At 39.8% G+C, this 26,767-nt stretch overlaps 1 protein-coding gene across 1 annotated transcript in view; it reads right to left on the minus strand.

The window, feature by feature from the left end:
* CAP2 (cyclase associated actin cytoskeleton regulatory protein 2) overlaps positions 1-26,767 on the minus strand; it is a 53,626-nt gene that overhangs the window by 19,894 nt on the left and 6,965 nt on the right. Inside the window, exons 4-6 of the mRNA XM_026047015.1 lie at positions 14,386-14,463; positions 2,308-2,451; positions 1,999-2,084 (exon numbers count right to left, since the gene is read on the minus strand). Of these exons, the coding sequence (XP_025902800.1) occupies positions 1,999-2,084; positions 2,308-2,451; positions 14,386-14,463 (308 nt within the window). The remainder of the gene's footprint in view (positions 1-1,998; positions 2,085-2,307; positions 2,452-14,385; positions 14,464-26,767) is intronic.

The raw sequence follows: 26,767 nt of genomic DNA on the forward strand, positions 1-26,767 counted from the left end.
AACGTGTCGCTACCCAGGCTTCAAGCACGTAAAGCCCAAGGTCTGCCTTACAGCCATGGGCAAACCAGTTAGCAGGCTGATGCCTAGCAGACCAGAAGCTTCTTGATCCCTTAGGAGATCAAACAAGGGCTCTTGCACAACTGTTTCCTGCTTGCAGGTTGTGTCACCATCCTGTTCAGGCTCAAAGCCAACTGCAGGAGCATTAAGACTGTATGGAGCCCTGGACCAGCTACCTGGACTTAATATCAGGGTCTTGAATTTTAGAAAATGAAAAATCAGTGTGTTCTCTAAAAAAATCTAGTTTCTAAGTTCAAACATAGGCAGTTTCACAGCCAGTGTCACAAAACTAAAAGAAACAAACTGACTGAGGACTCTTCATAAATTAGGCTTCATGCAGCTCTGTTAGTTAATTCTAGATCATGTTACAGTGATCAGACTAAGATATTTGTAAGTCAAGAATTTAGAAGTACAAGTGAAAAGTTGACCCTGGAATTATTAGAGAGGCTGGTTGCACTTCCAGTTGTACAGTAAATGAGAACAAGAAGTATGCCCAGGAGAAACTGCATGTAAGATAGAGTCCATACTTACAATGGTCCAGTTCAGAATTACTCATGGATTCTATAAATTGTTAAGAACTGGATGCTCCCAAGGATTTGGTTGCCTCCCTTCAGTTTAGTTTCTTTGGAGTTTGATGCTTAGTACTGCTGAGAATCAGAGTCAATGGATTTATTCCAAAACTTACTGAAGTCAAGGCAGAACTTTTCACTGCCTTGAAAGCCACTGTGTGTTCTGATCAAACATTCCGTGAAAACCAGGAAAGGTTCTCCTCATCGGCAGAACCAGCCTCACCTCCAACTAATGTTTCTGACACCGTTTATAGCTTTATGAGACATTTCTCCAGAATAAGTATTTATAAAGTTACTTCGCAAAGAACTTCAGTTATGCTAAACAGATAAACTAGGGCTTCAAGAATAATGTGTAATTCTATATATAAAATAAATACAAATATATAAAAATTACACTATAAATATATAAGTGTTTATACACATACATACACATACAAATACATGCTTATAGGCATATATGTGTGTGATAATATGTATGTATATAAAGACATAGAAGCATAGATTTTACCTAGGAGAGGGTAAATAGTTGAACAATCCCACACTTTGGCTAAGAAAGGTGCTAGATAAAAGCTACATGCTGAGTGTTAGATGCATGAACTAGAGTGGCAGTACAGCAGCATTTAATATGAACAAAAGGACAAAATATGACTTTTTATATATATTTGTTATATATAGCAAACTTATGTATATGAGCATTAGTGTTAATGATCTAATGATACCCTGATTTGTTACATAAAATTATCATTTAAGAGGAAAAACTCATCTGCAAATACTGTTTTTCACTGAGAGTATAAACTAAGGGGCCAAAATACGGACTCCAAAAATGCCAAATCAAAATAATTCAAAGAAAGGTTTTTAAGAAGGGCATAGGAAGGACCTCTATTTTCCCTATTCTTCTATCAAATCTCATTAATGGAGCTGTTTCATGAGTTCCTCATGCTCTTTGAAAACAGTGCAGCAGTACAAAAAATCACTCTGGGAGCTGTGCAAGTAGATGCTCAGCTGAATTCTCCTACCACCTAAATGCTCAATGTCATTACAGATGAGACAAGGACGTGCTGCTGCTAGCTAGCTCTGTGTTCATATGTAAATACACATTTGCATGTAAGTTTGTGATGAACATGAAGCACAACATGAAATATAACCATATAATTTGCAAGAGCCAACACCGGCACTGCTAGTGCTGCTGCAATCCTCACTGCAATACCCATAGCTCAAAGATGAGGAGGGGAAAATATACTACTTCCATTTGGATTATATCAAATACTTTGTGGTCTACAAAACCCTTTTTTTGTCTTTGAAAATCCTATTACTATGGTTAATACTCTCATTTCTCCCTGTGGCTAGCAGATACTGGTGATCAGCAACATACCTGTGCTTGTAGTCCTTTAATACCCTGTTAGTATAAAAGGTAGCAGCATCATTCATCTCCTTGACATAAGGGCCTGGTTTGGGAGACTAGGACCATCACCCCATGGTAGCAGGAAACAAGAGAAAGAGAAAGGAGGGAAAACATTAGTAAGACACCTTCCCTGATATATTATAAAACACCTTCTAACATGCAGTAGACTGAAGGACTGTGCAGATGAGACCACTGAGTTCAGCAATATGTGGCACTCTTGATGGTCACCTCCCCAGAAGCACCCGCAGAGCCCTCCCAGACACCCTGTGGGTGACTCACCACTGCTATCCAGCCAAGCGCAGGGATGCTCTCACTGACAGCCGAGAGGTGGTTGAACATCTTGCTTCCTCTGTTCCTTTCTCTGAAGTTCTGGATTTCCTGAATCTTCTCTGATATTGGTTTGAGAAGCATTGCTACCTCATTCTGCAAGGAAAAAAAAAAAAAAAAAAACAAGAGAAAGATGAGTATGTTCTTGTATTGAAGTACCAGTTATATTACTCTAGTTGCAGCAGCAAAATGCAGAAAATAGAAAGTACTAAAAATATGTTGCAGCATTAATTATTCTCAGTACTGGTAGCAGTTTTATGTGCTATGTAGGCTAGGCCCCATAGTGACTCTGTATCACAGTCTGCAGACTGTTACTTTCTGTGTGTGTGTGATATCCCTGGAACTTCACGGAGAGTCTTTACACTAGCCTGAATTTTTCATTTTATTGCTCAAGATGTTCTTTCTGTAAAAAAATACAAACTGCTGCTTAGGTCAGTGGCCTCTTATCAGCTGGTAACAAGACTGAGAAAGTAATACATTGACAGCAACATCAGTTTTAGCTTTCTCTGTTGGTAGGTTTTAATGTTTAATTTCCTTTGGCTGCAAGCAGGGTGGGAGCATTTAATGCAAAACATATTGCCTGCAAGCCATGATTTGGGGAAATTCCCCTATGTTAATCAGAAACGAATGGTGTCCATGAGAATAACTGCTGAGCAGCAGGAATACTGTATGGAAGGAAAAGCAGAATGAATGTAGAAGCTGTCCAAACTCTTTCCCTGTGCAAAGTGAATGCTAATCATGCTGGCCCCGTGTCTGAGGAACACTAAATTAGAACACTAACTTGCTGGGAAAAACTCTTCCACTCAGGAACAGTGCATGTTGCTGGTGAGGGAGAAGCAGTCACTAGTTAAAAGCAACTAGATAGGGTTGCCCTATCTTGCAACCCTATAAAATGCTTCTATATATAAAGTCCAATTCTTCATGTTGAAAGTGTGCTCACAGAACCCATCCCACGTCTCACTAGCACGAAGGCACCATTCTGATTTTCCCTGGCCCCTCTCTCAGAAAACACTCAGAGCATTCAGGTATTTACCTGCCAGCTCTGCAAAACTAAGTATTTTTTTTCGTCATCTTTTCTCAAGAATATTTTTTTGAAATAAAATTAACTACTTAAGTACAGAGAATTGGTCCTTATATTCTTGAGGACTAGTGCTGTCATGACACACAGAAAACAAGGTATGTATGTATGCTATCTGCTGTCTGTAAGATACTTTTTTCCATGCTTCCATGAGACTGACACTTTATAGAATACCCTATATCCCAGAAACAGGACAAAAAGACACTGAATTTTGAATGATTCTGAGCCAACTATGGAGCCTTAACAATTCAGTGGTAATGGCATTCTGAGGAAGGCTCGTGTATCTGAAATACACAGGGGTACTGGTCTTTTCCTACAAAGAAGTGGCTTGGCAGAAAATGAACGTTTACAGTATTAGTGGGTGATGGAAAGTTCCTTTGTTTCTGGTTTAATGACTAGCATAAATCATTGAGCCTGCAGAAACCATAAAACCTCCATGATTTGTGGTTCCTAAAAAACTAATTTTTAAAAGATTTTTATCATATTGTGATACAGTCTGTAGGAATTTGTTGCTTGTTGACAACATGCTGCAGCTGGATGGTTCTTTCTTATTTTACAGGGAAATTTTTCAAGTATGACAGTAGCTAAAAAGGCTGAAATTTTAAAAGTACTTCTTCTGCTTTGAAATAATGCCAGTTTCTCTCCTGTAAAGTTTAAGGGATATTTACAGTCTTTAGCTTACTGTGAATCTTCATGGCCCTGTTCCAGACAACGCAAGTATCAGGGCTAAAAATAGAGCTCCCCAGATGCCTGGTATGCGTAGACAGCACTGGGAGGCAGCACGTTTCTGTGAATAGGGCACAGAGTCCACAACCTGAGGTTCTGCTTACAGCTCTTCCATGAGTTGTCATCGGGCACCAAGAAAGCTGCTTCACCTTTCCGGCTACAATTTCTTATATATGAACTTAGGCAAATACATTTTTTTTTTCTTTGTAGAACACTTTGACACCTAGAGATAAAAAGTCATAAATAGGGAGCAAATATTTTTCTGAATAGTGACTAAAGGCTTGTTGTTCCTCTGACTCCACCTGGAGGAAAAACTACCAACCAACTTTATAAGAGTTTTCTCTTACAAATACAGATAGAATTTCTCTGAGCATGTGCCTTTTTTACCTGTCCAGGGACTCAACTGTTTGAAAAACTGTAGCAGATTTAAATAATTTTACAGAAAAAGTCCACTGGAGGAATTCTAAAGGTGAAATATATATTGCTCTGCTAGGTAGCTCACCTAGCTTTTGGTAGCAACACCAGAAGCAGCTACAAAGGGCTTGAGGAGACAGACAACTCTATTCCATCTGCTTTGCACTGTAAGAACAGGATAAGCTGCCTTCTCTTCACTATCGACTCGCCCTGTTCTGGTTGTCTGGGTGGCTGGACAAAATGTGTCTTTGAAAATCTCCTGTGAGCCAAGCTGCTGCATAAGGGTCAGACACAGAGGAATACAGGGCCACAAGGAATTGCTTGATTGAGGCCTGTCCCCTGCCGTCACTTTAATTTTTAGTTAGTGATTAAACTGCGGCTGAATTACAGCATATATGGCATATGGGTATGGAAAGGCTCATTAGTTCTGGCAGTAATCACTCTTGTTTGGTTCTACAGTATAGGAAGCACATGTGCTAAGGGTTCTAGAAGAATAATCTCTTTATTGCAATGAATATTAAAACAGCTGTCTCTTAATAAAATGATTGTCTATACTGTATCTCTTAAGAAAAAAATGAATTCAAGGAGATGAATCAGAGCTGTTGGAAAAATCTTCAGCATGCCTATGGCATGTGCTAGATGAAATTTCTTGTCATCTAAGACACGGTACAGTTGTTTAACAGAAATTTAAGAGTCTTTCTATAAACACTGTTCCTATTATAATATCACTTTTGCTGAAATGTTTAAAAATGCAACTGTGGTACAAACAAAAAATACTGAAAGTAGTTCTAAGTATGCCTTGTTCTTTTTTTTCTAATAACTGCAAAAATAGATGATCTTTTTAGATATTAATATTAATACCTAAACAACCAGCCATCTTTGATCCATGCCTTATAATTCTTACAAGCCAAGTGTAGTAAGTCTACTGAGCTGGTTAGCCAAAACACTCCAAAGTTACAATATGCAGCCAGATTTGCCTTGGGCTTTGGCTACAGAGATTAAACAGTCTATGTCCAGTCTTAAAGAACGGCCCGGCATACTCGTATTCACTGAAAAGGATTGCTTCTCCTTCCAAGTTTTCATAATACTCACCTGAGAAGCCCCTCAGATGATGAGTTCAGCTGGAGTGGGGCATGAGGTGCAGCTCAGGGGAACTGCCAAACTTCTGTGATTTGCATCCTAAGTCACGTTAGATTGGGGGGCTTTCTTTGAGAAAAGGGGTAATTGTCTCCTGTCTCACTGTCTTGTGGAAATGTTCAAGCACGGATCACAAAGGCTCCAAACAGAGCACATTAACAAAAAATTATATTTTTTGAAGATCTTTATTTTAGAGCTAATATTATGTGGTTTTCAGGGGTGATATTTACTGAAGAATTTTTGAGCTGAAAGATAGCAACACAGTTCAGGTCTCATTATTAAGGTGTTTAAACCAACCTGAAGTTTTATGAAAAAAAACGCAGTGAGGGAACAAATGCACTTCTCAGTTATGCTAAATGAGGCAGCACAAGCTTTGACATATGAGCACTAAGAGGAAGCTGAGAACATTTGGGATCCACGACCCTTCAATTTCACTCAGCTGCAGCCAGAACAGCACGACTGCAGTCTTAATTCCATGCTGTCCCCAGGCTACAGTGCTGTTCTTTTTCTTGGGTGAGTTCAAAATCTTCATTGTACCTATGTTATGCAGAGGCAAACTGAGAGTGGAGTTGATTTGTGTGCTAGCAAGTAGTGCACCTCATAGGAGTGGCAAAACAGCTGGTGCCAAGGAGTTCACGTCGCTGCTGTACACACTGGCAGGAGCTGGTTTTAGCCTGGCTGTGAATTGGGCGTTAGGTAGAGCCTGGGAATGGGTACTGTAAAGGGATGAAAGCTGCCGTGGACGGCATCCACTCCTAACGGTTTACAAGGTGAGCATCTGCTGCCAGCTGAGCCTCGATTCCTTCTGCTGTATATGGAGAAAGAGACATCCCTAAGGATTTTTTTCCCAGCTATTAATAGATGTTGGAGTGGAATGCTGCACTCTGCCATTTACTGTGAGGAGAGTCCAGAAAGATATGCCTACCTGGGCAGTTAAAGCTGATAAGGAGTCCCATCCTGGGATTATAAGAATGCCAGTAAATATGGAATGGAAAATATTATTTTTTGTGATCACTAAGGAACTTCTTCTATGGATAAGTAAGATTTTAAAATTAAAATTGATGCATTAACAGTACTTTCCCAAATTTCCACATATTTGTGTTTTGTAAAAGGCAATCTATAAAGCAATCTTTCTAAAATTGGACTTGGTCCCTTTTTTGTATTTATATGTGGTGTATGAAAATTCTGTCTTCTTTTGTCGCTGCTTTTGCTGTTTAGGGAATTTTAAGATTATTTGTGCTGAGATGGACTAACTAGTCCAGGGTAGCATCAGTTTGAATGGAATCAGTGTTCAGATTAGGCATAGGAATAAACTTTTTGTATAAAATATATGGAAAATATCATTTTTCAGAGGTGAATCCAAGCTATTGGTAACCTTGGGCCTCCAAATCATGCTGCCCATGGTAAAACTCTGGATTTTTCAAATGGTTACAATTTTCTTTATTTCTCCTATAGTTAAATATGATCAGTTTTCACTGGCAGCTGTCAACCTGTTATTTCGCATTGCCCATCTCTATCTGTCTTTGTCAGGCCGTGTTTCACATTTGTTATCACTGTTTCACCTGGAGGGGGATGGAATTTGCAACCTCTCTCAGCCTATTCCACCTATGGGTCTACAGGATCATCCTGTAACCTTGCACAGCAGGAAGTAACCTGTTTTGGATGGAAAATACAGATACTTAGAATTGCAGTATAAGGTATTATATGTTACAGTTTCTCCACAAATGGTCACTAGAGAAATCTGATTACTGGTTACTGATGGTCACTGGAGAAATCTTTGTCTTCTAAGGCCTTTAAGACCATTATAGCCATTTTTCCCTCTACTTTTCTAGCATGTTCAGGATTCAAAGACCTCCTGTAAATATACTGAGAAGAGGCATTAATTTCTATTTTTTTTTAACTTTAAATCTTCACCATCATAGTGTGACCAATGTTTGCTTTGTCTCTCAGTAGCACAGGTTTTGCTGTTTTGACTCACTGCTACATAGCAGGACTGTGGCACAAGGAGACAAAACTGCAGAAATGTCTGCTTAGCTTCTTTTGCTAGATACACAGGAGCTTAGATACATCTGCATGCTTTCAAAGTGACTTAATAGATATTTAACATTTATTTCTCTTGTATAGCACATCAAATCTTGTCCCAATGGCCAATACTAGCTGTTACAACTTTGTGCTTTCCAAAGGAAAAAAAAAGAAAGAACCACCCCCCACATGACAGATTATTAGTTTAGTCATTTGTGGATTTATTTTGAAATACTGTTAAGAGGGCAAATGGAGAAGAACATGTAAGCTAAATATTTTTTAACCAGTGCAGAAATCCCAGGCCAGATGCAAACTGCATGCATCAGTTGATAGCAATGCAGAATCACAGACAGCGTTTTTGGCCAGGACTCGTTGACTCTTGTTTTTAAACGGGCTTGAATGCTCCATGTATTGCCTTTCTTCCTGCTGCAGCACTCTATAAAGTGCTGAGCAAAAGGGCTCCTATTTTTGGCCCACAGGCAACATCCTACACCTAATCAATGAGAGGAATCACCCAAAGGAGCAGTTTTATAGCCTTCAATTTACTCCTCAGGTTTTGTTGCTGTGATGGCAGTTCAGTTCCGTGAGCCCCCCGGACAGTGCCTGGGGCAAAGCTCTGCCAACAAACACTGTCCTAGGGAGCCACTCTTGGGCAGTGCACATTTCTGCCAGGATGTGGTTTTGCTAAGGCTGTTAGGTATCCTCTGGCCAACTGACCCTTAGGAAATAAATTAGAATAGCCTGTGAACCACAAGTCTGGGTTTTCAGTCGGCTATAACCCCAGTGCTTTCCCTGCTAGAGAGTTATGGACAGTACAGAAATCCTGGGTAGCAACTGAGTGCTAAAGAGAAAGGAGAGGGCTGTTTCTGATTTCAGTTTAGCAAGAATAAAGAATATGATACTAAACAGGAAAGGCAGCATCCTATCAACATAGTTCAGTGGGATCTTGTGTGGCACAAAGAATTGGAAAGTGAACATTGTTACAGGGAATGAAAATGACTATAATGATATTAGGACATTAGTTTAAGGCACACCAGGATTCCAAGATCCCCGATATTGCTTAGTAGGTAAGTTGGATGAGGAGCTAGAAAACACAGCATATCACCTTGGATGATGTTTTCCTCGGGGGGCAATACTGTTTGTTGTCCAAGTATGGATGTGCTGGAGTAAAATGGTGCAAAGAGCCTCTGCTTAGCAGAGCTTGGCTCTCGTGAAGAGCATCAAGTGCAGGGGAGGCTGTGGCTGGTGATGCTGATGTGAGCCAGCACAGGGCTGTGAGGTAACGTGCACCTCTGGCTCCCTTCTGCACTTCCAGGGAGGTATCGCACTGTTGCCCTAGATGCCGGGGTGTCCGTGGGCTTCTCCAAGGCCGAGTGCTCTGCCCTGGGCCAGCACTGAACCTCAAACACAGCAAACTCTTCACTGCAGAGGCTGTTAGCTTGAGAACTTCAGCAAATGCAAGTGAGGAAGGACAGCGGTACAAGGATACGTGGAGAAGTATCAGAAGTGCCTGATCCGAGAACAGAATAAGCTTCAGGCTGCTTAAATGCCATCCAGCGCCACTGAGACAAAACTGTGCAATAACAGAAGGCTACCCGGAAAGTGGCAGTGTACTTTCAATGAAGCAGTGCTCCAGATTTAAGTGGACCTGAAAGTAAGCAGAAGCTGGAAGCAATATCCCCCCAAATGAGCCTGTGAACACGGCAAGGTGGCAGACTAGCAACTGGAGCCTGTGAGCAGGCTGGTCGCTGTGGCTGCGACTGCCTGTGGCATGCCAGTGGAGGCTTGCTGATAACAGGGACGTGTCAACAGTGTAGCAAGGCTGCAGGGAGCAGGAGCAGGTAGGGGGTTTCCTTGGGGCTCTGGACTCTCAAGCCCTGTCCATGTTAGCACCATAAAAGGACAGCACCAAATTCTTGCCTAAGCTATTCCTAGATACAAAGGTGCAGGTTTGCAGCAGTCAAGCAACAGCAGCAAAACTTAGCTTAAATGCTTTTGCTTAATGAAGTACTAGATGTAAAAGTTGGGAAAACAGTATAAGCAAGAAGTAGTAGTATAATTAGGAAACAAATCCTACTAAGATGTAGAAAAAGTCCTAGGAGTCCTGTTATTGGAGTCATTTAAAAATAGTAGAGAGGAAGGAAAGAAGAACAGTCCTACATTGACAAAGAGTAGGGAACTGTAAATCCCCATTTTTAATTTCTACATACAAATTCTGAGAAAGACTCCTCTGTTCAAAAAATTGTCACAACTATCCTATGGCTACAACAGAATTTCTGTTTGGCTATAGAGAAATGAAAAACCTCAGGATATGTTCTTATAACTCAATGTAGCTGCAAATACAGTTTCCTGGGTTCCAGTATTTTTCATTTTTTTTTAGGAAAAAAGGAAAAGGAGACACCCCCCGCCCGCTTACAGCTCTATCTCTTTCACCTCTCTGTTTTCAACTGTGTATAGGATGTGGATATTTAAGGTAGGTATTTAACTGACATCTTTGCCTGCGCAGTGTTAATAATTAAATCCATAAGCTCTAGCAGTAGCATGAAGTCAGCAGGTTTTTCCTTTTTTTTTTTTTCTTTTCTCTCCGTTATAAATTATATTATCATTTATAGTCTGAACTTCATCTGTCTTAAATCTGTGTGTGATATTTCTTACCAACAGCTGCTCCCATTCATAGGTTTGCCTACTTGTAAGGACATTTGTCTTTTTATTTGTAGACTTGCTTACCTCAAATATGCTGAAATACAATTGCCAGTGAACAGACAATGTCAACATGTGCCCCATGACTCTATTAATAAAACCTCACCCTGCTTCATATAACAAGCCTGAGGAGTAAAACCAATGTGAGTAGCTCCTGTTAAACAGAGCAGCACCTTTCTCACTCTAGCCCTATCTGAGTTCGACACAGATCTGAAGCTTATCCCACATATGTTTGTAGGAAAACTTATCTCATTAACTAGCTCCCAGTATGTGACAATGCCTCATTCATCCCCTCAAAGCAACTCCTGAAAAGCATCTGATCTCTTAAAAGGGAAATGAGGCAGCTCCGGAAGAGAAGGTGCTATATAAATTACCATTCACAAAGGATTTAATGCAGTTGACTTCGAGCGCTGATTATGAGCACCATGTCAGTATCTAAGATCACTCATTTCAAAATAATTAAGCGGGTAAAGTTATTCATGAAGAGTAATAATGTTTTAAATTATTATACCACAAAATAATAGTTTTTTATTCAGAACTGTATTTGGCTTAGACTATGTGGAATAGGAAATTTAGATCCAAAGTATTTCATAATGTTTTGTGAAGATTTATGTTAAGACACATCTTACAAATTTCTTAAGCAATGTAAATTCTCAAAATACTTTTTTTAAACAGCTTCTTACAGAACACATCACCACTGTCTCCCTCTGTCTACCCTTTTCCCCCTCTATTTACCCTTTATTATCTCCTACATAACAAACAATTTAGAACAGGCAATTTTTAGTTTTAACGTTTAAAGTCTGGCGTCAGAAGAAAAATCTACTAAGTGGATGAACTCAAGAATGCCTTTTTGCAGAAGGAGTCTGAATCCAGCAGCCACTAGCCGGGACACACACAAACAGTAACATCAAACGATGGTTTTGTCATGTGATCTCTTCCACTGCACATACAAATATAGAACATGACCATAAAAAGTAACAGAACATGCTCTCCGCTAAGTAATTTATTGCAGTTGATGCTAGATCGGTATGCCAGCTGGAATTACCTTCTCCTCTCCTACTATTTTCTCATATACAGATAATAAAGGCTGTGCACAAAAGATTCCAAAATGAAAAAATATCAACACTGTTCACAGAAAGCAAAGCTGAGCAAAGGAACTTAACTGTTTGAAGGGTGTTTGCTGGTGATTCAGAGTAGGATTTAAAGAGCTAAGTGAATACTTGGGCATTCAACGCTTTCTTAGAAGGCAAAAATATTGCTTTCATACAATATGTATTTCTCTTTTCTCTCTTTTGCTGACCAAAAAGAAAAAAATAGCTCCATAGATTGCTGTAAATATAGGAGCTTTCTTTTCCTTTGAATTCCTTGTTCATTAGTTTTTAAGCTGCAAGAGCTGAGCTAGTTTATTTTTCCAGGGCATTTTCCCCTCCCTCTTTTTTTTTTTTTTTTTTTTAAAGGCACCATGTTTGACATCCCAACATGCCAGGAACTCAGTAAATCCCCTCAGTCTCCACACCGCTGTCTCTGAATGTCTGCAAAGCTGATACGCCATAAGCTCAACTCGCTGGCTCATTCACAGCTTTACATTATAAAGCAAACAGTCTAGACAGCTGAATGACAGAATTACTGTCTTTTCTCTTGCATTTATAGATATGCTGTCATCTTCATTTGCTTTTCTCTACTCAGTGCATTCTGATACACTAATGATTAGCTTTCCTGTTTGTATTCCACACTGACTTGGTGGCTCTAGGCTATAACTACAAGCAGAGCCCAGGCTACATCACATTGATACAGTTCTGGAGCGGAAGGACTCCTGCTTCCTTCCCTCTCCTGGGCTCTGTCATGCTAACCTTTTCTCAAAATTCTTAGCCAATATGGCTTTACTAATAGGATTTTTCCCCCATTGACATGGAAATATAAAAGGCCTGGTGCTTGGAACTCTCTCTGCAGTGGAAAAAGCTATTCAAGCTGCACAGCATATGCAGCTTTCAGCCAGTTACAGGGCTGTCTACAGCACAGCTGAAAGAACATCTATGAAAAAAACTGTGTGTAAAAAAAGAGAAAAAAATGGCAACTTTTTTTTTTATATCTATCCAGAATATTTACCTAACACTACATGAAAAAAAAAAATCAAAAGCATTTGGAGCACGCTTGTTCTCACTGAAGAAAGGAACCTTACTTAATCTTACTTAATATTCCTGACATTTTAACTTGGGAATGATATGTACACACATATCATATGGCATTTCCTCCATGCTAAAAGATAGCTAAATGATAAATGTATACTTTGATGTCTTGAGCAAGATAACATGCAGTAAAGACATACAGATATACATGGCCAACTGGGGTGAGTTTATGTTGAGATTTGTCCTATTTGTTGCTTTTCCTAATGCTTGTGTTGCTTCCCAGCTAGATGCCTTGAGAAGCTCGGTTTATTTCTCCCCTTTTTGTTTGCTTGTTTTGCTTATTTGTTTGTTTTAATGAAAATTTCTAATGCATACAGCACAAAAGTTGTTCAAAGTATTCTTCCATTTTTCTCCTGGCTTTTAATAGATAAATAACATGTACCTAAATCTTTTTATTTTAGGCCAACCTTATGATTTTCCCAGACTTGATTCAGGTCAGAAAGTTGTAAGGGTAGAAGTTGGGAGAAATCACTTCAATTCTCAAGTGAGAATTGAGTCATTTTCAATTGAAAAATTGAGAAATCAGTGGTGATATCACACCCTTCCAGCAGACCAACAAGGGAGCTGTAGCTTTGAGTGTACCAACAACTCAAAACATTACATGACATTATGGGCCACTGGAAACTGTTTACTGGGGAAGCTCTGAGCGTTAAGAGTTTGGGGGTCACTGTACATTGCAATGTACATAACTGCTCGAGGCCTGAAGCAATGGGAGCTTTGCCTGTTTTTTTTAAGTCATAATCCACTCTCACTCCTCAGAGAAAGAAAACAACCAGTCCTCCTTGCTTGGTACTCTGTACAATCTCACTTGGAGTATCTGTGCCTTGGTTTTTTTTGAATCCTCTTGCCATTAAGAAGTACAGATTAGAAAAAGAACTTCTAATTTGTGTCTCTAAGATCAATGGTGACAGCAAAGCTTCAATAATTCATACTAGTAGTAGGGAAATCCTCTTGGAGAATATGGAATTTAATGAGCTCCTTGGCAGGGCGCTAGTAGAACATGTTAGAGTTGAAGGCCATGCAAGGGGTTGGGCAAGGAGGTCAACATTCTCTTGGTGTTCCAGGAAGGAGGGTTCAAGGGCAGCCCCACAGAGAGGCAGGATGAGTGTTGGTCCCAAAAAAGATGCGGGGACACCAGCCAAGTCCTTGTGCTCTACAGGAACTGCAGTTGAGCTGTTGTAAGAACTCCATGGCTTCCCTGGGCTTTCTAGCTATGAGGAGAAGATTTAAGTAGTTGCCACTAAAATAGGGAAATAAACTAACTTGATAAAAAGAATATTTCTTCCTCATTTTAACAAAATGATGTGCCTCCCTTCCAAAATCAGTCTAACCTGGATGTTCTCAGATTGGAGAAACTTCAGTTTAAGGAATGAAAAACATTTTTTTCTCTCAATAGCCTGTATCCTTACTTCACAGTAGTACAGCACTCTTCTGGGATTAGCAAAAAACTGTTCTATTATGGAACAAGAGAACTGCTATCTCCAGGTTGCAAAGAGCCATTGATCTCATTTCTAGGCCTAAAGTGGAGGAGTTCCATGGGTTTCTTCAGTGATCTTACAGGCTTTGATATAGAAAAGGTTCTTTTTATCTCTGAACCGTGGCTCTACAATTATTTCAGCACAGCACGCACATCAATAAAAGCAAAATTCTAAGTTCTCTGTATAAAAAAGCAACAAATAAAAGAAAATGCAGGGACTGATATTTAAACATACATGAAGACAGGCTTTTTAATACAGTTCTTTTGGTATTATGCATCTATTTTCTTACCTCTTGAGGCTCTTGACACTGAGATGCTAACACCAGGAAAGATCTCTGGGCTTGGAAAGCAGCACGGACCATCTCTGCCTGTAAAAAAGGGAAGAATATAAATTAAACCTTAGCCTGCAGCCCCCAACACCTCCTTCTGGCAGCTCAAAGTCAAAAGGTCAAATGTGACAGCTCAAATGCTGCTTTTCATCTAAATCACAGCAATGATTGGCAAAAATATATGACAGCACTATATATATGTATTTTTTGCAAAGCTAAGCATCTTCTTTGGACAGGAAATAAAATGAGTTGATTTACACGTGTTCAAATCTCATTTAGATGATTACTCAGAAGAGGACTGAGGACTTGGTTTTAACTTTTCAGAGAATGTCTAGGCATTTTAATGGCTATGTTTATGTTTTGAGTGCATGATAACAGGGTGTTACTCCAGAGAGCTGTAACCTGCAAGCTTTTGGCTCAACTGTAGCTTAGGAAGTTTAGAAAGAGTTGAGCGTGGCATTTTTTTTGAGGAACTGTGCAATAATAAACTCCTTCTATATGAAGACCTTAAGATCAATGGCCGTGACACATAGCAGAAGATTTTGGGGCAATCTCTCCTTACAGAACTCTAGAATGTGAGTTAAATTTCCAAGATGTTTACATGATAACAATGTGAATTGGAGCTAAATCTCTACATTCCCTAGTTCCTGGGTTTTTTTTTCCTTTTTTTTTTCTTTTAAACACTGTACATCTTCTCTGCCGTATAAATGAAGTACATTGATGAGCTACTTGTACCTGTATGTTACCTACATATCACCTATAATCAGTGTATCACCCATATTTCATTCAAGTACATGACTAGTGACTAGGAAAAGCATTATTGGTGTAGAAAAGAACTATTCATATGTGGTGCATATTGCTAAATAAAAACCAAACCAAATTAAACACTGTTAAGTAAAACTGATATGAATGGGTACATTTATAGTCGCTTTGTGAAAGGGTGGGGAAGCTAGTGCTGGTTTTCCTTCGGGTTTCTTCAATCTAAAAAGAAAACAAGGAAATTTTATATACAGGTCTACATGGATGCAACCTCAACTACATGAAAGTCAGGAAATTCAAAGTTACAGCAAAGTAAAACAGCCAGATTGTGTTTATTCATCTTAAAACAGAATAAAGCATAATCTGTTAGGATGAAAATTACTGCAAGGAAGCAGGGTAAAAGAGACCCAACTTGGACAGTAATTGAGGAGAAGGGGGTGTTATGGCCTGACAGGCTGAGATTTGGAAGAGGGTAATCATCTCTATAAATGGATGAAGAAATAAATGATAGGAAAATTATATGAGCAGACTTAAATTTTCCAGACATAGACATAAATACCATGAATAATGGCAAGGTTCAGATATTCTTGGACATTGCAGAACACTGACTTTTTGGTACAGAAATTTATAAATCAACAACATGTTCTGCTATTTTAGGGTTAGTTTTTGTGGAGGATCTTGCAAAAGATCTGACAAGAAAATAATATTCTAGGAGGAAGTGATCATGAACTGATTGAATTAGCCTTGAAATGCAAGATGGACAAAAATAGGTTTATAGCTAAGGCTTGGTATTTTAGAAGGGCAAGATTTTAGAAAATAGGGCGTGTAGTGAATGTGACTAGACTGCGGGACTTAAAAGACTTGAATGCAAGAGAAGGATGGCTTTACATTAAGAATGGAAATGCTGTATGCATGCTGTGCAGAATGGAGAAATTATATGAGAGCTGGTATGTCTTTGGATGATTAAATAACTAAAGGAAGATGGTGGGAGATGGGGAATGGAAGTAGAAAAGATTTATGATAAATTTAATTTGAGGATAGTATCAGATAACATAAGCATGCAATGACACACTGGGCAAATATGTCAAAAAAAAAAAAGAAAAAAAAAGAAAGCAATTCAAGCGATTTTATCCCTGTTAGTTTGACTTCAACAGTCTGCACATTTTGAGCAGATTTTAAATGAATGATGAAAAACACAGATGCAAATTAAAAATGAGTGAAATTACAATATGTTTTTATTGGAGTTGAAAGTCTGTTACTTTGGGGGATTGTTTCAAGGATAATATGTGTAGCTAATACATGGAGCTATTGTATAAAATGTTAAGCAGAAAAGCCCCTGAGACGATTTTATGCAGGTCTAGAATGGATGTGGCAAAATATTTCTAGTAGAGCTACAGAAATGTTAGTACCATGTCAGTTAGCATCACTTGAGAGGACATTGCAAGACTTCTGCTCGAATTCTGTCTGCAGCGCTAGCGAGCTGTGTTAAAAAAAAAAGGGCTTAAACTAGACTGCTGCAGCGAAAGCTGGTTTGCATGTTTAGGGCATTGCAGTGTCTGTCCCACAAAGATGAACTCGAAGTTTCACTTGTTTTGCTTAGCAATACAGAGACTGAGGAATATGATAATTCTTTCCCACATGGAACGTAAATATCAAAGAGAAAGATAATATCAGCACCTGATATTACAGATCTGTAAACTGAGGCATGAATAATCCTCATCTCAGGTTCATTGAGGTTTAACAGAACCCTACTGTCCGAATAGAGCAGTTTGGAAGTGAGCTTCCAAACTGCTTCAAAGAACCAACACTCTTTTAGATAGATACTCAGATGCTGATGGAAGAGAACATAACCCCCCCCACCAAAAAAAAAAAAGAAATGTTAAGTGCTCCTAAGTAGAAAAATTAAGCTTGTTTTATGAATTTCTCAATATTTGCTGAGCTGGTAGTATCCAGGAGGTTTGGGGAAAAAAAATTGCCTGATCGGCATTTTGTTTCCCTTGCATTAAACTCATGCTCTTGGGTTCCCACTGTTCACTCATGGAGGCCAGGCAGGACTTTTTCCTTCACTCAAAGTATAGCATAACATCTATTTTCTTGTTTGAATTTTCACTTTTTTTTTTTTCCTTAAGCATTGGAAGGCAGATTTTTGGATGATGTACGCCGGTGTGTGCACTGAAGTGTGCCTTGAGTATGCCTCACACATGTCTTGCTCACCTGAGCAATGCTAAAACTAGTGATGAGCCAGGCAGATTTTCCTCACTTGTGGTTGTTTCTCTTACTCAGCTCCAGAGTGTGACCTAGGCTGCTTTCTCAAGATGTCTTTCTTTAAGAATGAACTTTTTTTAAGAATCTACTTGAGGGCCCCCAAGACATTAGCAAACTCTGGACTTCTTCCCGTGGTACATTAAAGTTCAGACTTTGGATATTTTCTTATATGGGAATATTGGAAATATGTGGTAGTCAGTGGACTAGACATCAATCGCAAAGCTTGTACTGTAACCCCCAAGATTCATCCAGCTTCAGAGGCTTTTACTTGTGTAGGAATCACAGCACTCATACATCTAACCCGTGAATTTAAATCTTAATCCAACTATTGTTGACAGTTTCTGAATTTTACAAGTGCAAATTTATGAGACTTTATAAGACTTCTGTCACAGTTCCTTGCTTCTCTCTTGACTAGCATTAAATATGGCTTTCTGAGTTCTACTATTTCCAAGTGTGTTATTTCTTTCCATGCACCCCATCAAAGTAACAGAAGAGCTTCTTCTCATTAAGAATGCAGCAGTCCAGCCTCTCCCCCTTGCAATTCTTGCTTGCCATCTTTGAAACGTGACCCGTTGCTGCTTTCCCCCTCTCTTTGGCAGGCAGGCTAGCTGTGTAGCTACACAGATCACCTTCTTTTTCTGGCTCTCACTAGGTCCCACCATAGTCAGTGCAGAATAATGAATGGAAGTGGACCATGGGAGTAATGTTTTCTCAGCAAATTGTGCTGCTGAGTCAAAAAGGCACCACGAAACAGATCAGCTGAAACTCTTTCAGTTATAATGAATGATACTAATGAAACCCAGGTGTCAAGAATGCACAGGAATCACAGTAAATTTATCAGAGTGAAGAAGAATCCAAACTTCCCCACATGTCTGTAGATAGATACAGACATATTGTGGGGCAGGAGCTGCATGTCACCTCCAAAATTGGGATAGCCCTTTTAGCATTCTTGCTATTACATGTGGATATGGCCATGCCAACGCACATTCTTAGCTAAGGTAAATGTTTGGAAGGAGGCAGGTTCCTCAAAGTGCTTCCTGCTTTGACCAGTTTCCTGTACAGACTGGAGAAGAGCGGTGCCAACAGACCTGAATGCCAGGCCCTGCCTCAGCCTCCCCGCCAGGCAGCTGTGGGGTAAGGTGCACGAATCCCTTACCTCAGCTGCATTGGTCTGGGTAGTCAGGTGAGAAGTAGGCATTGAACAGGAGAATTCCTGACGTTTTCAGTGTCAGCTCAAGTGCTTTCCTGTCACTAGCCTCTGTAAGTGCCTCTTCCACCATCATCATCATCATCACAGGAGTAGCTAGCAGGGACAGGCCTCTTTACGGTTAGACCTGCACATGTTAAGGGAGGAATCTTGCCAGTTTTGAAATCACCTTCAACAGCCTCAATCTACTCCCTCACAACAGGATCCTTCAACAGCTGTAAGTTTGGGTTGAGGCACTGCAGTTCTGCAGAGTAGCTGTGATCTTAGGCTCTCTTTCTCCGTTTAAACATTTTGTTCAGTCTATGTTGCACATCACTCTGGTATCAAAGCACTAATAAATGCAAATATTACTTAAGTGACAACAGTCTGGCAAACTACAAGAGGAAGATGGAAATATGCATTCAGATCTCAAGTTACAAGTAAATTCAGTCTTAGGAAAAAATAATAAAAATAATAATAAAATATTAACAAAACTAAATACAAGAACAAAAACCAACAGATTTCTGTATGAAATTTTGTCAAGAAAATTACCCTACTAACGTGATAATACTGTATTTGACAAATAAAATTATATTTAATAACATGCTTCCTCAGAGGCTTACCACTGAAAACCATAATGTAAACATCTGAATCCAGTCACTTCTGTTGTTAGACAATAATATACTGCTGCATATATATGCACTCTTACATTAACTGTAAAAACTTGCAAACCAGAATACATATCTATATATATTTTGGGCTTCAAAATATTCTTCACATCTTTAGTAAAAAAAACAAAATATTTAAGAAAATATAAGGGAAAAGATTTGGGAGTTAGTGGGCCTAACTTCTAATCATAGTTTCTGCAGAATTAAGTTTGGATCCTTCAGGTCTAGCCAGACACAAGGACTGACAGCAAATTATAATAACAGAGGCAAATTCCTTGTTAGGAGCAAATTCCCTTTCTGTAAAGGGAACCGAACTGCTGGGAGGAGAAGCACTTTGTCTTTGGCTACTTTTCTGTTTTCAGGAGGCTCTTCGGAATGAAGTGGTGAAGTGGCTGGTGGCTTGAAGGGACAAGCAAGAAATGGAAAAAGAATGGAGTTCAGATAAATTATGGGATGCCGTAGAAACTATCCAGACCCGCTGCAGCGACAGTATTTATGTTATATAGCTAAATGGCCAATGTATTTTTTTTTAAACTGCTCCAAATGCTGAAGAGTTGGTGGCAGTTCTCCAAACAGTGCCATGCACTTCATACTGGAAAAGGAAAAGGAAAGAAAGGAAAAAAAATCTGCCATCTTTCTCTCACTGGCTCATGCAGAAAACAGGGTTGAAATTCTGGTCAAAATTAAGTCAATGGGAAGTTTTCCAGTGATTTTCATAGAGCTAGACTCTTCCCAGATACTTTCTCTTCTATTTTCAGTTGGACACATTTGGCTACCACCAATCAGCCGTTCTCTGTTATTGTTGGGTTGGGTTTTTTTTTGCTTTTGTGTGTGTGTCTGTTTTTCAGCTTCCATGGCTATGTCTATATTAGGGAATTTTTAAGGGAATTTCTCAGTACCGCTACTGCCAGAGCAGTGCCAATCTAAGGGTGCAGCAGAGCTGATCTCTCTAGTTGTTTGTGTCTCCCAATGCCTTAAGCACCATGCCCTGTAACTGTGTACACTGCTAGCCAATGTGACTTATTTGTTGGTTTTGAGGAGCATATGCACCTACACTCACAATCTTCGACTTTTAGTAAACCTGACTATGATTTAAAACACTCAGAGCTTCAAGTTTGCCATTTGCATTGCAGATTACTGCCTTCTGCAAGGAATCGGTCACATGTTGGAGACTTCGAAGGCATCTCCTTGCACAACATATGGTCATGGATCTGCATTTAAAGAACTCCATCTAGAAGTAAAAGATGCTGTGGCATATTACAACACCTGAGCTTCTAAATGATGGTGCTTATTTATAGATTGGCCATACTCCAAATCCATACTGAATCTCCGCTGTGTAGAATTTGTGCTCTGAAAGTCATGTTCTGATTGCACAATGTATAATTACTGATCATTGTAAAAACATCCAGCTGATAAAAATCTCAAAACATTGAAAAAACAAACTTAAAAACATCATAAGAAGAAATGTCTTCTCTACAGTAGAGAGAGAGAGAGAGAGAGAGAGAGAGAGAATACATCACTAAACTCTGTACAAGGCTACCACTGTCGGACTGAATTTCTAACTACTAAAGACACTATCATAGCACATTTAGAAAGTTTTATGGTATGAGTAACAATAAGTAGTGATCGGTTGTTTTTGACCTGCCTCCAGTTTGTCCCTAGGACTCCCGAGATGAACTTAGGATAATAAATACAAAGCATAAATATAAAATATAAATGAATGACAGCTCAGAAAAGTATGCACATTTCCAAGCAGAACTGACTTAACAAGTGGTATTAATGAATCACACGTCAAAGGTTATTTCTTGACAAAGGCATTAATTTGCTTGCAATCCATTTGGATGGGAATCCTTAGAAAGGGGTGAGTGGACAGATGCTGCCCAACCTAGCTACATATTTATGGTCTTCCATAAAGAAATGTTAAACCTCCTCACCCCATCTAGCCTACAGAAGCAAGCAGGTTTGTCGAAGGAGCCAGGAAAAGAAAAACAGCCCACTCCCACATTTCATTAGAGAACAGAAAGTATTGGCCATTCAAGTTTCCTAATTCCTCACAGGCTTTCCATTCTTCCAGTGTCTAACATTACTTGGAGCTAAATGCTGCATCTCAGGAAGCACACATTACTTCTTGAAACCAATAGGAATTATGCACTGAACAGATGAAGTATGAACATCAGCTGTTTTCAAAAATAACCATTTTAAAATTCAGGTTCCTTTTCTTCCATGGAAACCTGAGTACAAAAATCTTTGGTGGATGGGCCTAATTGTCTGTGTTGAGGATTTATTCATGGAAAGACCTCATTTCCCTGAGGAAAGGCAAACCTACATTTTGTACCTGGAACAGAAAGCATAAACTAGCACATCTCTTCAAGAGTGCTCTGGGGTGTGCAGGTCTCTTCATTCACGCGAAAGTCCTTTTGCATGTGTTCATGGGCTGATCACCTACTGATGAGCTAACGTTGACTTTCTCTGTCTGACAAATATTAAATTCTTTGATAGACAGATTGGAGACCCACCCATTTCTATGAAATTGCCGTTTCCTTAGAGTAAGACATTAGATAAACAGGTCCATAGACTGACTGGCGTATGTGTATATCCTATCTCTTACCCCCTTCAGGACAATTTATGGCAGTATTACCCATCTCATTCTGCAAGCAGTTCCATATCGCTCCTGGAGCTAGAAGTGGCAGGATTTGTCTCCTTACGACTTCAATTCTGGTTGCACTATTTGGGAAGAAACCCAGACCAAAATGTCTGCAAATGTCTGCAAGAAAATTCAAAGCTCCAGGGTGACCCATCTTTAAGGTTTCTTACCACCAAAAGCATATTTTGCTTTTCGGAGGTGCTAAGTACTAAAAGTCGACTTCAAGAGTGGGGCTAAGCCTCTTTTGCACTGTGATGCAGCTGAAAAGCAAATTTGACCTAAAGTCATTCGCTAAATAGGTCATACATTAAGAAGAAGGATATCAGCCTGAAAAATGTACTTCAAGATCCTACCCCAATGATTTTTATTATTAACTGTAGGATTTGAAATAATACATGAAATTAAACTTACAAAACAAACTAACACAAATTAATTAAACTGTTTGCAGTGAGATTAATTATGGAAACACATAGCTCAGTGTATGGGTGCCAGCAGACTAACAGAAGTTAGCAGTGCTAATACCACGATATTAATCTAGCCTAATGGAGTCCTCAGCGTTTAGAAATCTGATCAAGTTGATCATGCAGTGCAGGCTGGATGAAAAGAGGCAATACGCGTTTGTAGCCGCATTCTGTCCTCATCGCTCCTGACAGCACCCCCAGCTTATTTAAAACAACATGCAAACTGCACATTGGTTTCCCTTGTGGCTTAATTCTCATTATTCACTGAACTCCTTTTTACTAGAAACTGACTGAAGAGCCAGATCCTGAGCTCATTGTTTGCATTTCTGCTGACTGCTCTGAACAGCCTTCTCAGTTTCCAAGCCCAGCATTTCTATACACTCTAAACAGATGCAGCCACCAACTAACAAAATACAATCAGGTCAATGACGGGGAGGCAGGATGAGTGAAAAGAGCAGGCACGTGTTTTTTGGAAAGAATGAGACTGAAAATTCATAAAGATTTGTTCATAGCCTGTAACAACAAGTGACATCAATCGGGCATGAGAGGTATGACGCACAGCGTGGCATCCAGAACAGGAAAAAATGTGAAAAAAACACATTCCTGGATGTGCAATTTTCAGTTTTAAATAACAGGGCATAAATACTGTTACAGCTGCAATGTGAAAAATAATAATTCTTCACAAGAGAAATAAAAAACAAGAGCAGTGGGGAAGAGAGCTGGGGAAGAGAGTTAGCCTTATCCTGATGATGCAAGCTGGGAATGCTGTCTCTGTCTTCCTCTGTGTCAGTTTTCCTGATGGACTGAGATGGTTTTATTTTTGCCAGTGGTTCACTGAAAATTACCTTTGAAGGAAGCACAGACCTCACTGTTCAGAAGATAGGTGGCCAAGATGACTGCCACCATTGCGCTCCCAATCCTGGACTACTTTGAACCAGAAGAATATACTTCACAGAGAAACGTAGAAGTCAATTTACCAAGGTTTCTAAAGACTTCCTCATGGACCTGGGGTCTCCACCAACTCCTTGTGTCAAAACCTCCTTAATGATAAGATTTTCACCACTTTACACCAAGAAGTTCCCTGGGCCATGGCCTGCAGCAGGCTTGTTCAGACACAGCCACGCTGTATTTGTGGCAGTGAATGCAGCTCATCCATACACCAAAGGTACTGCTGATTTTGGTAGCTCATTTAACTGCAAAATTTAATCACCTTTTTTGGTTAAGCTGAAGCAGTGGTTTTCAAGATACTTAATACCTCTAGGTTTGTAAACTGCCTATATGGAATCAATGGAAAACCACCAAGAAAAACAAGTTTCCTGTCAGTAGACAAAAATCTGCTCTGAAAGGGCCTCAGTGGAAAACTGGGCAGCAAACAGGAAAAGAGTTAAAGCCTAATAACCTAGGACATATGATCTGTTCTGATTTAGAAATTTTAAATGGCTGAAAATTCATTATACGTTTTCATAAAATGCTCCAACCGGAATTAAAATTTTGGCAAAAGATGCATCTTTAATCTAGTCTGAACTTTAGTCGCAGAATATTATTCTGAATTCATCTTGTAGATTGCAGAGCCTTTCACTCCCCTTTTTTTTTCAGATGATCAGGTTATCTTTTAACATTTTCTTGGGCAAACATGCTGGAGCTTCTTTGGTTTCCCACTGCATATAAGGCTGTCCCACTCTCAAATCATTCTGATACCTCTTTTTCCTGAACTCTTTCTTGGCATCCATTTGAGAACAGAAAATCCCACTGTATGGGTAACCAGATACAGATATAATCCCTGCTTTTAGAGGCCAGTAGTTTTAGACCTTCATCCTAAAAATGGTTCCCGATCAACTCGGCTACTTTGCAATGAACATAGCTACATATGGCGCTAGCCAGGAACAAGACCATATGCAAACAAGCCCTGTGAAAACAGGTTATGAGGAGCTGTTGACAAGTTAGACTGTGTGTGTCTCTGATGTCCCATGTTTCTGACTGAGGGAATGCCATGGGCAACATTCCCATTATATATTCCCTCACTCCTAATGTTTACAGGTACATGTTTCTGGCATCAGCGATACACAAATAAATAACCCGTATTCTTGGCCACGTTTTACATATCTTTCAATAAAGCCTGCTGGACTTTGGTCTCTTTCTTACCTCCTTAAAGAAGAAGAAAAGCAAGGGTAATAGTGCAGTGGCAAGAAACTAAGGGCCTAATCCCTCTCCCATTCCCTTTACTGGAACCCCACTGTGCTTTCAGGGGGTGTTGGCCCAGACTTGCAATAACAGCCAGTGTCTTCATGCTAGTTTTGAAACCAGGTCCAACCCTTAGGCCACAAGTGAAATCATCCCTCGCACAAGAGCAGTCACCAGTTAAAAAACTCCCCAAAATTATGCTTTTTTTCTGGATTAGTCACTTGGCCAAATTGTGCCTAGTCTATGTGCATCTTTCTGGCCATATTGAGACTAACATCCTGCATTGTTTATGTTATGAAATACCTTCTAATACAGATATAGGATGAGAAATATAGCTGAATTAAATGCATTACAAGTAACTTCAATATTGATACATTTTCATGGCTCTTTTTTGGTTGTTGCTCATTATTTGCTTTTTTCCCACTTTGATGGAAGTCAGTACAGTTTTATATGTTGAGTCTCTTTCTTTCAGCTGAGTGTATTTGGTATGCTATAAAAACGTTAGTCTTTCCTAGGTATCTTTCCTAGGTATTCTCTTTTCCCTCCTCCTGTGAAAGCTACTTGCTTTGGTGTTTATTTCCCCCAGCAGAAAATACTTGCCACAGAGACGCAAAGGCAGCCTGACGGCCAGCGTCCCTGTGGGCACGTTGACATCATCCTCCTCTCTGAGCTCCAATTCAGCTGGCAGCACAAAGCCTAAAACCACACAACCCCTGGGCACAAAAGATCAACAGGAGAGGCCACGTGTGCGTTCTGCTGCCCTGTAAGCACATTGCCTTGTGAATGAGGAATCCGACAGATAATGGGCTTCATAGTCTGTGTTTAAATAGATAGCATAAAGGGCAAAAGCGTTCAGTGTGCCTCACAGACAGGAGATCCTGTTCAAAGTTCAGGGCTCCAAGAGTCCATTGGCTAATTCTTCAGCATCTCTCCCGTGAAAGGACACCTTCCTGTGTATTCAGCGTTCACTCATGCCATTTCATGTGTAATCATTCTGCTTACGAAGGAATGAGGAAGCTGTAATGTTCCAGCTTGGCCAGTGGGCCCAACAGGAACTGCCCTGGGTGCCAAGGGCACATACACCTGGTAGAAGATAAATTCTGCCTGGATTTGCCCAGACGATGCCTAGAAGGGGAGAACATTGTTGCTTTCATTCAATAAATGAGAAAAATAAATTCTCAGGGTATGCACATGCAAATAAGTTTGTGGGATGACCACAGATTCTCCTGCTAACACTGATCACAAGCCATATGCAGGTCCATGTGCATCTATGTGCACCTACTGGCTAACTAGCTGTAATTTACTGCCCCATGCTAACCTGTTGTCTTGCATGTAATGAGTGGTATCCTAATCCTGTGTTCTTAAGGAGCAAGCTAACCAACTGCTGCTTTATTCCTGAATGTTCAGAACCTGCAATGTGCTTGTTTGTCTATCTGAGCTTTGCATTTCCCCTGCTGCAGGATGACACAGGAGGGGAGGTAGAGACCTGACTGTTTCTGTAGTTTTCCTTTCAAAGATAAATAGCTTGGATGAGAGAAGCAAGAACATAACTGAAACTATCCAGACAAACTGTTCTATGAACTGGTGGAGTTGGAAGATTAAGGGATTTTTACAAATAAACAATAATAAAAAAAGACAAGTATCAGTCCAGTGTTTAACAGGAAGACAATAACTCTGCCCTGTTCTATGCCATATAAAATAGGATAATATGGAAATCTTACATTATCTGTCCTTCTCTTGTAGGACTAGTACATTCTCTTCTTATCATTGTGTCTCATCTGGTACATTATTCAAACTCAAGCCAAAATACTGCAGCACTTGCGATCTCATAGAAACAAAAAAACAATGAGAGGAAGCTCAAAATAAACACAAAAACTTGCTTCTTGGCCTTCAAATGTCCTGCTTGCTTTGCTTTCACAAGGGAAAAAAAAGGCCCTTTTGGTCAAATCTGCTTGAGGAGCTGCCTCAGTGGGAGGCAACGTGGGGGCAGACCAAGTCTTTCACAGGCAGCTCTTGCCCCTCCTCAGCCGTGGAGTGGTGGATGTCTCTGGGCAAATGTGACCAGTGACTCTGTGATGGAGCACGTGGCCCCTGCTGCCCCATCTGCTAGTGTAGCCACTTCACTTCAGATCCACGGCCTATTTTCTATTGCTTTTAGACCCACCATACTGCTGGGTTT

Source organism: Nothoprocta perdicaria, unplaced genomic scaffold (assembly GCF_003342845.1).
Source record: "Nothoprocta perdicaria isolate Ctin4 unplaced genomic scaffold, notPer1 scaffold_47, whole genome shotgun sequence".
NCBI lineage: Eukaryota > Metazoa > Chordata > Aves > Tinamiformes > Tinamidae > Nothoprocta > Nothoprocta perdicaria.